The 14476-nt window shown below is 37.9% G+C and overlaps 2 protein-coding genes across 2 annotated transcripts; both read right to left on the bottom strand.

Annotated features, from left to right (window-relative positions):
* Positions 1-7827: 7827 nt before the first annotated feature.
* Positions 7828-9219, bottom strand: LOC108238612 (gastrotropin-like). Its single transcript, XM_017420815.3, has 4 exons — positions 9059-9219; positions 8789-8964; positions 8614-8703; positions 7828-8081 (listed from the first exon to the last, which is right to left on the bottom strand). Exons 1-4 carry the CDS (start codon positions 9123-9125, stop codon positions 8031-8033), a joined length of 384 nt encoding a protein of 127 aa, XP_017276304.1. The 5' UTR covers positions 9126-9219; the 3' UTR covers positions 7828-8030.
* A 4369-nt stretch (positions 9220-13588) lies between these two features.
* On the bottom strand, positions 13589-14470 carry LOC108238592 (gastrotropin-like). The gene is made up of 4 exons (XM_017420793.1): positions 14393-14470; positions 14119-14294; positions 13944-14033; positions 13589-13734 (listed from the first exon to the last, which is right to left on the bottom strand). Exons 1-4 carry the CDS (start codon positions 14457-14459, stop codon positions 13684-13686), a joined length of 384 nt encoding a protein of 127 aa, XP_017276282.1. The 5' UTR covers positions 14460-14470; the 3' UTR covers positions 13589-13683.
* Positions 14471-14476: the final 6 nt, after the last annotated feature.

A 14476-nucleotide genomic window follows, 5' to 3' on the forward strand; every position in this document is an offset into this window, starting at 1 on the left:
CAGGTTATTAATGCTTAAGGTGCCAATCACACTGTGGTATGTCACCCTGCCATTATCCTACTGAGCTCTTACTTTCTCTGCTAGGTTTTTTTTAGTTTTTTCTTTTTTTAATTGCCTCAGACTCTCGCTCACTAAATCCTACAGTGGCCCTGAGCTACACAACACAATAAATTAGACTACAATAAAAGCAGGGAAACATTTTACTAAACCCAACAACACACAAAAAAAGGGTGTTCATGATTTTTTTGTCTTCTATGTATTTTTTTTTACTTTTTTTGTGTGAAATGTCATTTCTGTTACAATGGTTCTTTGCCTTTGTTTTTGCCTATTCATGCTGTAATTTGTTGCTTTGCCTTGTCTCTTTGATTTTGTATTTTAGTTGACTAAAATATGTTCAGTCCTGCATTTTCAGCTGCTGCAATAATAAATCAATAGAAAGATAGAGGTATATTTATGTTTTTCAAGAAATTGCCCTATAAAACAAAACAAAAAAACCTTACATTTCTGTGTCTGTCTCTTGAAAATACAATAAAATGACCTGTCATACAGATACAAGCAGAACTACCTGTAGTTCTGTGCCTATTCTCTAGTCTGTAGCCTTCATCTGCTCCTATTCTGAAAAATAAATGCCTATAATACCCATCTATGGTACACTCTAAATAACTGAAAACTGTTTTTAAACCTTATAAAGTTAATATTTTTGGGAATTACAATACCTATAAGATGAATGGTGATTGGTTGAAACCTAGTATGACCAAAGTTGAAAAAAGAATCATATAGAATGAGACAACATGGGAGAAAATTGTAAACAACCGCTGCATTAAACAATCTTTATTAGCTCTAACACCGTATTCATCTCTCCACATACCATCTCTCCTTACACTGATTTCCATTTTCCTCAGCAGAGCAAAGCTAAAAGCACCAAAATAAAGAAAATAAGCACCTTGGATTATTCTACAAAATTGTAACTGCCCCCAAGTGGCAGCAAAACTATTATGTATTTGTATAAGTTTGCGAGGAATCACACAGATGAAGAGTTCTGTTCGAGCTCTGCACTCAGGATTTGTGTATGCAGCGTAACTGTGCAGTAAAAAGCTGACAGCCTGATGTTGGGTCATCAACATGATATGGGGTTTAAAGTACAGAAATGGTCGTCAGGGCAACAATAAAGTCAAAACTATGTTGATGGTGGTTTAAAAGCTTGGAAAACTTGGGCATTTTTCTTTTAAACTTTGGTTACTTTGACCACTAAAACCAGCAAACGGAGTCAAAAACGACGTCCTTTTCATTCACCAGGCGTGAAGTTGAGGATGAGCCATTTTAATGGTGTCTTTAAATCACTTGTATTTACTGACTTCATGAAAAAGAAAAGGTATAAAGCAAAGGCTTGAGCTCACCTGTTTTTCTTTTGTTGTGATTTAAATTATACAAAAAACACATATGAGACAGAATCTCACTTAAAATTATTAAAAGAAGATGCTTTCCTATCTTTATACCTTTTGGAGATCAGTACATTTTCACCCCCATCTGCGTTGTTTCACAAAAAAGAGATAGTTAAGGTATTTTGGAGTGGGGCTCTGTGGAGTACCTGCAGTAGATGGTAATGAAACTGCTCTCAGTACAGAAAATCAAAGCGGTTGAGCCAAGATAAAAACTACTCAAATGGGAACATTAAAATATTTATTTCTTTATTTTGCAATATAAAGCATGTCAAACCATTAAAAAAAATCTATAGCAGTATTGTGGAGAGTTTTTTAAACAATATTCTTAAGCAAATAAAGTCACGTTTTTTATTGCCTTAAATGCCTGATGTGAACATCAGCACCATTTAAACTTATACAGAGTTCACAGTCATAACAACGTGTATTTGCTTTATAACGATTTACTGTGCCAGGAGTAAGATCTCTAATAACAAGTAGAGTATTGCAATTATTCAAGGAAAGTGTTTATTTGTTCATAATCTACAGTTTGCAGTTTTGGATTCAGAATTTTATTATTATTATTATTTTTCAGTCAGAGGTAATTTAGAAACCATATTAAGAAAAAAGAGCCAAGTGTCCAGCTAACATGACATGTTGGACTGCAAAATAATGAGTGAACTGCCAGGTGCCTTGTCTCGGCGGTGTCCTGTTTGGTTTCATTTGATTCAGATTCCCAACATTTAGGTTCTGTACAAAATGCTAATGCTAAGTGACTGGCCAGGGGCACCTCAGGGGCCTGGGGCCCTCTGGCTCCTCCCTGCAATTTTGCCAGTGGCAGTCAGATGTCCCGTTTGCAGAGGCTAAGGCTCACACTGGTAACAAACAGAGCACGCAGCTGAGCTGGCAAGCTGGAGGCATTTCACGAGGTGCAACAAATGTAACAACACTGGACTAAAATTGTGCTTCTCCTAAAAACAGAATGTGCCTTTAACTCGTCCATGTTTGTGAAATGCAGCTACTAGAAGAAAGAAAAAAAACCAATGCAATCCATGAATAACAAGTTGCCAAAACTGGTAGACGGGAAACAACACAGGCAATAAAGATTTAGTTCCTGGCGTATGCAGGTTGTCATTATAGCTTAGTCCCAAGTGGTCTTGATGTTTTATATCACCAAAACAGGCAGGGAAACACAATATGGAGATGTTAACAAGCCATTTTCTCCTCTCTTCTGGTTGCAGAGATGGAGGCCAATCAGAAAGAGTCAGAATGGCCAATCAGGAACAGTAGCCTTGGAAATAGCCAATTAGGCCTGTTTGTCTGCAAGGACAAAGGAAGTGATATTGCAGAGTGATTGCACCAGTGCCGAGCAACACAAATGTGCTCAAATGACACCTTGCTCGTTGCCTTCCAACCCTAATTTTGGAGGAGTGTGAGATCTTGATTGCATCTGTGCCGGCAAGAGAGGACGGCTCATTATTACACCAAAACAATCGCCACCTCAGAGGCAAAAAAACAGGGATTTTGTTTTCATTAGGGAGCAATTGAGTCACCAGCTCTGGAGTCAAGGCCAACACACACACACACACACACACACACATACACAAACACATGTACACAGAAGCTTCAATCTGGCTATTTTTTTTTCCAAAAGATTTCTCCTTTACTTGAGACCACTTAATGAAGCTGTAAATTTAGAGACGTGAAGGCCTTCACAGTGCTCCTCTGAGAGCTGCTACAATGATCCTGGGACCGAGCTGGTTAATTAACTGATTGTTTGCTTGGCTGGGAGCCACAAAGAAATAGGGTAGATGTACAGAAAGACAGGAGGGAGAGGAGAAAGGACAGATGAGATGACGCGACAGAACAGCAGTATACTGTTGTATACAGTGTGCTGAGAAAAGTCACGGGAAGAGACTGAGTGACATTTGATTTTAGGGATAAACAAAACAAAGTAATGTCATCGTCAGCTCAAGTAATAAGCTGTTGTGTATGGTTGTAAATAAAAAAAACAAAAAACAAAACAGTGAGTGGACACAAAACCTTGTCAAAAAAGGCCCAATTTTAAAAAAAAAAGCTTCTTTGGCCACATAGTAAACTTGAAAACAGTATTTTTTCCTTTTTGGTCCTAGCAATTAGGAATTTCTTTTTCTTTTACAACCAGAACTGAATTTTCAAATTGTATTTTTAAGTGCATGTTTGGAATATCAGAAATGATTCACAAAAGACACCTTTGTTCTTCCCTAAACATTTTTTTAAAGAGCCCCAACCACTGTGTCTTTAAAAGTTATTGAAACATATTTCAAATTTCACTATTGCATTTAACCTTTTCTCAAATAAGCATCAAAAATACTGATGGAAAACCAACAACTGGCATCAAGGGCAGCATCCAATATTTGGACAAAGTCAGTAGTTAAAGGGTAATGTTTCCTGTACATGGCTGGGAATACTAATTAGTTCCATAGGAAGATAATAAACCAAATAACAGATTTCTTAAAAAAAAAAAAAGAAATTTGTTTGTTTATCAAGTTGTAATTTGGATGATTCCAAATTTTAGGATTCCTTGTGACTTTTGGATTGTAAATAGAATAGCCTGAACAAATCCCAGGTGATGGGATTAAAAGAGTTATATCTGCCATGTGAAGAAGAAACTGCCTCCACTGGTCATGGTTGACTTATTCAACATATTTGCCCTTTAAGTTTGGAGAATTTGGAACCAGGAGGATAATTATTGAAAAACAAACAAAAAAAAAAATAGACATAATGTATTTCTCTGTGGAAACAAAAATGCAGTGACAAATACTCAAGTAGTTATGCTTTATTCAGCAAATGTAACTTATTTGAAAACATTTTATTATTTGCTGGTGTGTTTTAACACAAGGCCAAGATGGCAAGACATCAGCAATGACCTCAGAGAAGCAACTGTTGCTTCAATTTGAGAAAGGTCATTTCCAAAGAATGGAGTCAATCATTCTACAGTGAGAAAGATTATCCACAAGTAGAAAACATTTAGGACAATTGCTACAATCTTCCCAGGAGTCGACATCTTAGCAAATTCACCCCAAGGTTAGACTGTGCAGTGCTCTACAATTGTAAAACACCCAAGAGCTCCAATTCAGACTCTATGGGCCTCAGTTAGCAGGTTAAAGTTCTGAACAAAAGACAAAACAAGTAGTAGTAGTTGTTCAACTACTGGGTGGCTTGTTTGGAGGGGCTGCCAGGAGAAAAACTCTCTAAAAAGAAAATGGCAATACAGCTTAGGTTTGCAAAGTTGCATCCGAATGAAGCACAAGATTCTGGAACAATGTTTTTTGGAGAGATCAAAAGTAGTGTAACATGTCAAACACGTCAAGCATGATGGAGCAGGGGTGATAATCTGGGCTTGTTTTGCAGCCGCAGGACTTGGGCAGATGGCAGTCATTGAGTTGACTATGAACTCCTCCATAGACCAAAGTATTTTAGAGTCAAGTGTGAGACTATGGTCCCAAACAAAGCAGCAAATTAATAACTGAATGACTGGGTGGAAAAAAAGAATCAAGGTGTTGCAAAAATTCAGTCAAAACTCCATGGTGTGGTGGGACCTTCAGACAGCTGAGCAGAAACAAGCGCCTGCAGACTTCAAAGAACTAAAACAATGATGTAAAGAGGTGTGGGCCAAGCATGTGAGAGGCTGATAAAGTCAGACAAAAAGCAACCACTGAGAGTTATTGCTGCTAAAAGTGGTTGTGTAAGCTGCTGAATCATGGGGTGGACTGAGTGTTTCATGAAACAGTTTATCAATTTTAGTGTTTTAGTATGTCCTGATAGATAAAACTCTAAAACAAAAACAAAAAAACTGTTTTTTTCCCCTCCATGTCTGCATACTTATAAAGAAAATCAACTTAATTTTTTAATGCTGAGTAATCATAACCATTATCTGGGAATTATTAACTAAAACACAGGTTTATGCTTGAATAACTCACTTTATTAAATGTTTTAGAGATTTAGAGAAGCGGTCAAAGGTCAATTAGCGGTTAGGTCCTCCTTCTCAGAGCCTCAACGTGCAGGCCTTCAAGAGCAACAGAAAAAGGGGCACATCATTAAAGCTAAAAAATATATAATTTAGATTCTTGTTACTGTATATTCAAATACATCTTCCTCAAAACAGCCTGCTCTAAGAAAATGGTGTAAGTTAAATATCTGTCATTATTAATTGTTACAATAACTCTGTGCATGTTATCTTGTAAACGTTTACTAAACCTCGAAGGTATTAGAAATACACATTAATTCGACTACAAATCACAAAACACATTTAATAACCCAATTAGGTCACTCAGGTAGTGAACCCTTTTCAATTTCAGCCTTTAGGATGCATAAGAAAATTCTATTTCTTTCTTCAACTTGAAAAATAATTTTTAAACATTTAGGAAAATGATAAAACCAACACAATGCAGACAGACATCTGAGTCCTATCAGCTCAGGTGTTACGGTTAACTACTTGCCAAGATGCATTCATTGGCGTTACCACAAGCTCGGTTTCCTCGTTAGCTCTGGCTGTTCCCCAGCTGCAGTGTGTAACTTTGATTATTCTAATGATCCCTGTGGGGCGCTGAGTGTAATAACTGCTGTCATTGCACAACTTTCTCGGCACACCGGGGGAGTGTGTTTACCTCGATGAGCTTGCACCCCGCTGCTCTCGTTGACTTGGTTAGATCTTCCTGCTGGTTCTCTTCAGCACTGCGGCGCTAGATGTTAGGTTCTAACAGAGGAACAGAAAAAGGGACCCATCATATATATTCAAATGAAACTCCATCAGCTTAGGTGAGTGTAATAACTGTTGTCATTACACAACTTTCTCAGCACTCTAAGGGACTGTGTTTCACTCGAAAAGATTGTCCCCACTGATCTCACTGACTTGGTTGTACAAGGGTAAGGTTATAGACAGCATTACAACAAGCTCGGTTTTCTCGTTAGCTCTGGCCGCAGTCATGGACGTCGGATGATTCTAAAGATCCCTGCGGGGAGCCGAGTGTAATAACTATTGTCGTTGCACAACTATCTCAACACTCTAGGGAATGTGTTTACCTCGATGAGTTTGCCTCCACTGATCTCACTGACTTGGTTGTAGTTGGGGAAGCACAAAATCAGCTTACCTCCCTCCATGTAAACTGTGCCCTGTAAAACAGATGAATAATTCCAGCAGCCGGAGAAGCAATGTATTGACCAGATAGCCCTTGACGTTTCCTTCCTACCTTAAATGTCTTCCCTCCAAAGATCTGAAAGTCACACTCTTTGCCAACGATGAAGTTGTGTGTGCGATTGATCCTGGGGAAGGTATGGGTCCAGGCAAATTCATCCCCATTCAGGATGATATCTGTGATGAGCTTGTATTCATGGCCCCTCTCAATGACATCATCGGAGACTCCTAAAGTGGGACAACTGGAAGAAAGATTAAATATTATAGAAGCCCAAACATCTCCATAAATCACCCATCTCACGCGGGTGATTTTAAAAACAATGGTTTTGGATTCAGTCTCTGTGCTGTTATTAATTTATTGTTTCTCAGCCTTCCTCACAGATTTAAACACAATACCAAGCGTGGCTTTACATTAAATTAAGATTTATTAGCTCAGCTTCTGGTGTTTGTTCGGCATTTCACATTGTGTATTCCAAATTATAGTGCTGTGCAAAGGTTTTAAACCACTCCAGTTTTATTTTTGTTGTATGTTTTCTTGTATGTTGTATGTTTTATAGCGGACATGAAAAAAGGTTTTCTACTAGCAGCTTATTTTCTCACTTATTTTCAATTCAGTCCTTGTACCTGAACAGGACATGACAACATATTACACAGAAGAAGTGCTTAAACATCACCTGGACGATTTAACGTTTCCATTAGTTTTTTGTAGTGTGCATCATTCATGTGTTTGCAATGCGTTTGGCCCTGTGGGAAACCATACTTTTCACACCTTCTTGACCACTTTAGAATCAATAGTGCACCAAAATGGGCAACATCCATGTAAGTATTTGATGTTTTTTGGTTAAATTTCCATCTGCAGTACATTTAAATCTTAAACCATTTAAGTACATTATGTATGGTTGTCATTCTCACTACAATATTTGTGATTTAAATAACAAACACCTTTTGACGTTGCTATCAGCCTATTGCTTTTACATTGTGTATGTTGCTACAAAAATTTCCTGTTGTCTATTTTACAGGGAATCTTATCTTTTTGATATGATGACTTGTGAAGAATGAATTTCATTAACAAAAAGTCTTAAACCTCCTATATTAACTCCAACCAATCCCTAAGTTGCTGCGTTGCACCAGTCACTCCTTCCTGATGCTTGAGTCAAGTTCAGTGTTCAAACATTTTATGCTGACTGTTCATAGCCATCAACAATCATCTGGAAATGAAGGCCGAAACACAAGTTTATGATGGTTTGAATCTCACTTTATTAAATGTTTTTGCGATAGTTTAAAGACCTTTGTTGTAACTGAAATAGAGGTCAAAGGTCATTTAGCAGTTAGATCTTCTTGCTGCTAACTTATGATTTAAATAGCAAACACCTTTTGACGTTGCCATCACCGCAGTGCTGAAGTAACTGAAGTAGAGGTCAAAGGTCAGTTAGCAGTTAGATCCTCTTGCTGGTTCTCTTCAGCACTACAGAGCCAAATGTAATGATCTATAACAGAAAAAGGCACACATCATTAAAGCGGGAAATATATTATTACAATTCCTTCTTATATTCAAATCAGTTTTCACCTAAACAGGTTATTCACAGAGAATATTGTAAAATCAATATTTGTAATTATTGCAAGTTTGACTGATTACTACATGTTTCAAGTATTACGGGGTACACATGTATTGAAGACTGGCTTACATAATGCATTTAATTTCTCAATTAGGGCAGTAAAGGTTTTTTCCAATTTCAGTCGTTAAGTTGTATAAAAAGTTTTGCATTTGTATTTTTTTTTTCCAGAATGAAAGAAGTAGTTCTTAAAAATTTAAAAAATGCGACAAAACCATCTGAGTCCCATCAGGTCATGTGTTACGGTTAACTGTTCGCTAAGATGCTTTACAACAAGCTCAGTTTTCTCGTTAGCTCTGGCTGCAGTCATGGACGTGAGATGATTCTAACGATCCCTGCGGGGAGCAGAGTGTAATAACTGTTGTTGTTGCACAACTATCTCAACACTCTAAGGGAGTGTGTTTACCTCGATGAGTTTGCCTCCACTGATCTCACTAACTTGGTTGTAGTTGGGGGAGCACATGATCAGCTTACCTCCCTCCATGTTTACTGTGGCCTGAAAAACACATGGATGATATCAGCAGCTGGAGAAACAATGTCTAAACGAGGCCACTGGTTAAAGCTTGACTCTTCCCTCCTACCTTAAATTTTTTCCCTCCAATGGTCTGCATGTCACACTCTTTGCCAAGCGTGAAGTTGTTGGTGACCCTGGCATCAGTGGGGTAGATATGGGTACAGGAAAAGTCATCCCCATCCTGGGTGACCTCAGTGATGAGCTTGTAGTCACGACCCTTCTCGATGATGTCATCGGGGATACCTAAAAAAGTGGAGAGTGTAAGATTCCTAAAGCCTTGAGAGCTCTGGAAAATGTTTGCTGAGGAAATGCTTTCAGATTCAGCCTCTGTTCTCACCAATCTTCTTGCAGAACTCGTCGTATCCCTCCTGGGTCTCGGTTTCCCATCTTCCGACGAAGGCCATTCTGGTGGTGTTGGTGGAGCAGAGATGCTGAAGTTTCTAAGAGAAAAGCAAGATGCTGGGAACACGACGGGTCCGTCTTTATATACTCTACAGCTCACAGCACCTACTTCATTTGCATCATTTGCATGTGACGACACAACTGAAGCCAAAAAATACATCAACCATTGACAATAAGCTGCATGCATAGCTGTTTAGTTCACAGGCAGTGAGTACACTGGTCTGGAGTTAGACAATTATGTTCATAATCAAGAACTTTATTTTTGCTTAGTCACTGGATAAGCTCAAGAAGAACGTTTGGGTGTCCTAACCAATAACTGGGCTTTACTAAGATACCAAGGCAATGGTAAGATGTTGAAACACAAGGCGTTCAGCCAAGCCTGGAGAGATTTTAGTTTTCATATGACAGTTGCTTCATTTCCAAGTAATTTAAGAGTAAAATTTTTATTCAATGTAAATTATCAGCTCATGCCTCAGAGCTTCTGCTCTTTATGTGTGACAAAGGTTGCTCTCAAGACCTATGAAGCTGTTCATGTTTTGTCCTCCACATCTGAAGCAGTGGAAGCACTGAAAGTGTCCCGTCTGTCTGTTCCACTCCTCATCCTCTGTATTTATTCACTCTTCAATGCTGCCTGCAGAACCAATGCTTTAATCAGTCCTTCCAGGATTTCGCGGGCATTTTTTGTGATTGTTGCGGGCTAAAATGCCTGATTGCGCAGGGCATTTTACTAAAAGTTGCGATGAAAAGTTGAGTTTTTTTTACTAAAATCAATAAAAAACCATAACTTTTAATATATAAACCAAAAATACTTATTAGTTTTGTAAGATAATTACCAACAAACATTGATATTATCAAAAGGTGCTTTATTTGAGAACTTTGATAGCTTATAAACTGACATTCATGACCATTTCTGGATTGTCCCTCGTCTGCAGCTCTCCTCACGTTTTGCAGACAAAAAGTGTTACTCGATGGATGACTTGTGTTTATTTTCAATGATTACACTGCAAGACGTGCAAAACAGCTTCCCTCACTCTCGTGCAGCTGGGCAGGAAACTGGTTTGCGACCGCAGTGAAGTTAGTTTTAAGTTGGATATTTGCGCTCCGCGGAGTTAGCGGCGTCTAGCTCACGGCTGACCCGAAACAGGAACGCTAATGTCGGCCAGCCCTTCTCTGCCGGCCCCTTCTCTCACGCGCGGTGGTTCACTTAGGGACGGCTGGCCAACATTAGCGGTCCTGTTTCGGGTCAGCCATGAGCCAGACGCTGCTAACTCAGCGGAGCGCAAATATCCAATATCCACTATCCAACTTAAAACTAACTTCACTGCGGTTTTTTCAGCGGTCCTTTGCTGAAATCTTTTTGGGCAAATGTGAAGCATTAGCGCACATTCTCGCTTCAGTCGCTGCTCCTGCATGCTCCCGGCATTCTGACGTTAACAGAATGTGACGTCATGTGTCTTGTTCGTGAGTTATTTGAGGTTATTTTGTATTCCACACTACACAAACCCACAAAGAAGACACTAGACCACCAAAACAGTGGCAAATCACTTTAAAATTTAAAAAAATTGGGTTAAAGTTGCAGGAAAGTTGCAGTGTTTTGGACAAAGTGGCAAAAAGTTTTGATTTTGCGGGGTTTGCTTGATTTTGCGTTAATAGTTGCGAACGCAACATCGCAAAATCCTGGAGGGTCTGTTTAATGCAATATTCTAAATCTATTTTATGTTCTTAGTCTTTGCCTTTAAATAACGTTTTATCCCTAATTTTGCCGTTGCACATTTGATTTTATTTTCTTGTAATTTGTTTTAAGTTGTCATAATCAATCTCTTCAGGCTTTCTGAAAGGCAAAGGTTCTTTTGGACTTTGTTTGCTGTTTTACCCATTTTTCCTCAAGTAAGGATTAAGCTAATTTGGTTAAATGGCTCAAATGTTTTCTCTTTTTTTCTATATATATATATATATATATATATATATATATATATATATATATATATATATATATATATATCTTTTTACACTTTTACGAAGAATTAGGATAGAGTGACTCAAACTAGGAATTTCTTAACTTGAGGCGGACAAAAGAAACATCATGACCAAATAAAAGAGTTTAAAATGAAATATAGTGACAGCTAAATAGCTTCATAAGAAATGTTTCCATCACAACTGAACTCAATTTTGTTTTTAGGAAAGTAATATTTGAAGGTATTAAAACAAATTTTATGGTTTTAATGAAGCTTTTGTAAAATGTGCATCAAAAATGCTGATGGAAACTAACAACTGGCATTAAGGGCAGCGTTTTGACAAATAAGTCAGTGCTGAGAGGGTAATGTTTGCTGTATGGTGGAGAGAATATTATTAGCTTCATAAAGAGATAATAATAAAGAAATGAACATGTGTTTTCAATGGAAAATATCTAATTTTATTCATTTATCTGTTTGCAATTTACATGCTTCCATTTTTTTTACTTTTCATGACTTTTGCATCGAAAATGAATAAGGAAAACATCCCATTTGTCAGGATAAAAAAACAAACTGAGCCAGTCCATCAAAAACAGTCATGTGAAGATGTAACTGCCTCAGACAGAAACCGCTGACTCATGGTAGAGCTCTGAAGTAAAAGGACAAAAACAGAATGCAACCGGAAGAATTATTATCTCACTTTGTGAAAAAAATGTAATTAAGAGTAAATATGCTCCCTTCAACATAATATAGTTATTGTAAAACTCTTTATTATCTCTTACAACACCTTGTTACGGTTTGGACTAAGCTCTGGCATCCAAACGTTGCTGGATGTTCTTGGGTTTACTTGCACGGACAGATTGTTTCAAATCCCCCACGTGTTTTTGGGTTTCAAAATGTTTCTTTTTCTTCACTAGGCCATCTTTTGAGTCATGCATTGGTAGATGATCTGGGAGTTTGGAATAACATTTAACTAAAAGCTTTATTTCCAGTTATTAGGTATCCGGAGTTATTTTCAAGAACTCCTTGATATAGAATCAATCCTGGATTTGATTAATTCTTAAACAGAGTTTAGAGACGTATCAGTGAGTTCAATCTGCCCAGTTCATAAAATGGTAAATCACATTTTCACCTGTATATGTCTTTTTCGTACTTTTCCAGGCATGACTGTTTCCAGGCGTTGTAAAGAAACCAGAGCGTCAGAGTTGATGTGCCTCTGAACTAGCAGCAGAGGTTGTCCTAGAGCCATGAGACGTCAGTAAAAGAGGACAGCCACAGTAAAATTAGCTGCTCTGTGCAGTTCAGTTTATTTTACAGCCTTCGTTTTAACTTTCCTGGGGCTGGCCATTACAACAGTGAATTTGCTCCACTTGCAGGTTTTTTTCTTTGCTGTGATGGTTTTCATTTAAAATTAAAGATTTTTCAAACGTACATTTCTCAGCCTAACCATAAAAGGAGAACTGTGGATCCTGGATGTCACTCCATACAGTACTCCAAATGAGCATTGTTTAGTTTGGAAAACCTTATCTTAATGTAGCATTTTGAGAAATGCCTTTAAGGGTGTGCTTAACTTTTTGGATTTGATTGATTCATGTGCTGGATCTATAAAATGACAACAGTGACTTGGACATATACAATTTGGTGTCATTTGCTGTTTTTTGTAAAGTAAACATATTCTGACCTGGAGTGGTTTAAAGGACTTTCTAGTTTTGTATTTGACCTTTGAGGTGAAAGAAAAATTGAAAACACAAGAAGAAAGATAATTTTTGAAGTAAAACAAAAAACACAGAAGGATTTCCTTGTGAACAAAATCAAGTAATTATGTCTCCTTCAACAGTAAAAACATATATTGTATTGTGTTTACTCTTTCATGCAAAAGTTGCTGGATGTTTAGGATTATTCCTCGTTATTCATTCATGAACATTATTGTCAGGTTCTCATTGATATGAAGCAGATTTCAGAGTTGTATCAGTGTCGTTTGTCTGTCCAGTTTATAAAACAAAAAACTCTTATATCTTCACCTTAATTCTTCACAAGGTCTTTTCACACCATCTTGACCACTTTAGAAACAATAGTGCACCAAAATGGGCAACATCCATGTAAGTATTTGATGCTTTCTGGTTAAATTTCCATCTGCAGTACATTTAAATCTTAAACCATTTAAGTAAGTTATGTATGGTTGTCATTCTCACTACAATATTTGTGATTTAAATAACAAACACCTTTTGACGTTGCCATCAGCCCAGTGCTTTTACATTGTGTATGTTGCTACAAAAATTTCCTGTTGTCTATTTTACAGGGAATCTTATCTTTTTGATATGATGACTTGTGAAGAATGAATTTCATTAACAAAAAGTCTTAAACCTCCTATAATAACTCCAACCAATCCCTAAGTTGCTGCGTTGCACCAGTCACTCCTTCCTGATGCTTGAGTCAAGTTCAGTGTTCAAACATTTTATGCTGACTGTTCATAGCCATCAACAATCACCTGGAAATAAAGGCCAAAACACAAGTTTATGATGGTTTGTATCTCACTTTATTAAATGTTTTAGCTGTAGTTTAAAGACCTTTGTTGTAACTGAAGTAGAGGTCAAAGGTCATTTTGCAGTTAGATCTTCTTGCTGGTTCTCTTCATCACTACAGAGCCACATGTCAGGGTCTACAACAGAAAAAGGAATACACCAGTAAAGCAGGAAATATATTATTATATAAATATATTATTACAATTCCTTCTTCTATTCAAATCAGTTTTCATTAAAACAGTTTATTAATGAACGTCGGATGATTCTAACTATCCCTGCTGGGAGCCGAGTGTAATAACTATTGTTGTTGCACAACTATCTCAACACTCTAAGGGAGTGTGTTTACCTCGATGAGTTTGCCTCCACTGATCTCACAGACTCGCATGTATTTGGGGAAGCTTGCAATCAGCTTACCTTCCTCCATGATTACTGTGGCCTGAAAAACACATGAATGATATCAGCAGCTGGAGAAACAATGTTCAAACGAGGCCAGTGGTCAACCCTTGACTCTTCCCTCCTACCTTAAATTTGTTGCCCCCAATGGCCCTCATGTCACACTCTTTGCCAAGCGTGAACCTGTTGGTGAAACTGGCAAAAGTGGGGTAGATATGGGTCCAGGAGAAGTCATCCCCATCCTGGGTGACTTCAGTGATGAGCTTGTGGTCGCGAGCCATCTTGATGAAGTCATCGGGGATACCTAAAAAAAGTGGAGAGTGTGAGATTCCTAAAGCCCGGAGAGCATCTCGGCAAAATGTTTTCCGAGGAAATGCTTTCAGATTCAGCCTCTGTTCTCACCAATCAGCTTGCAGAACTCGTCGTATCCCTCCTGGGTCTCGGTTTCCCATCTTCCGACGAAGGCCATTCTGGTGGTGTTGGTGG

Source organism: Kryptolebias marmoratus, linkage group LG20 (assembly GCF_001649575.2).
Source record: "Kryptolebias marmoratus isolate JLee-2015 linkage group LG20, ASM164957v2, whole genome shotgun sequence".
Lineage (NCBI taxonomy): Eukaryota > Metazoa > Chordata > Actinopteri > Cyprinodontiformes > Rivulidae > Kryptolebias > Kryptolebias marmoratus.

Bases quoted from the DNA above. Each gene is read 5' to 3' on its own strand.
- LOC108238592 (XM_017420793.1), bottom strand. From the start codon at position 14,459: ATGGCCTTCGTCGGAAGATGGGAAACCGAGACCCAGGAGGGATACGAC. The intron at 14,295-14,392 runs GTGAGAACAGAG...CACTTTTTTTAG, and splicing joins CGAGTTCTGCAAGCTGATTG to GTATCCCCGATGACTTCATC. The intron at 13,735-13,943 runs GTAAACACACTC...TTTCTGTTGTAG, and splicing joins GTGGAGGCAAACTCATCGAG to ACCCTGACATGTGGCTCTGT.
- LOC108238612 (XM_017420815.3), bottom strand. From the start codon at position 9,125: ATGGCCTTCGTCGGAAGATGGGAAACCGAGACCCAGGAGGGATACGAC. The intron at 8,965-9,058 runs GTGAGAACAGAG...CCACTTTTTTAG, and splicing joins CGAGTTCTGCAAGAAGATTG to GTATCCCCGATGACATCATC. The intron at 8,082-8,613 runs GTAAACACACTC...TTTCTGTTATAG, and splicing joins GTGGAGGCAAACTCATCGAG to ATCATTACATTTGGCTCTGT.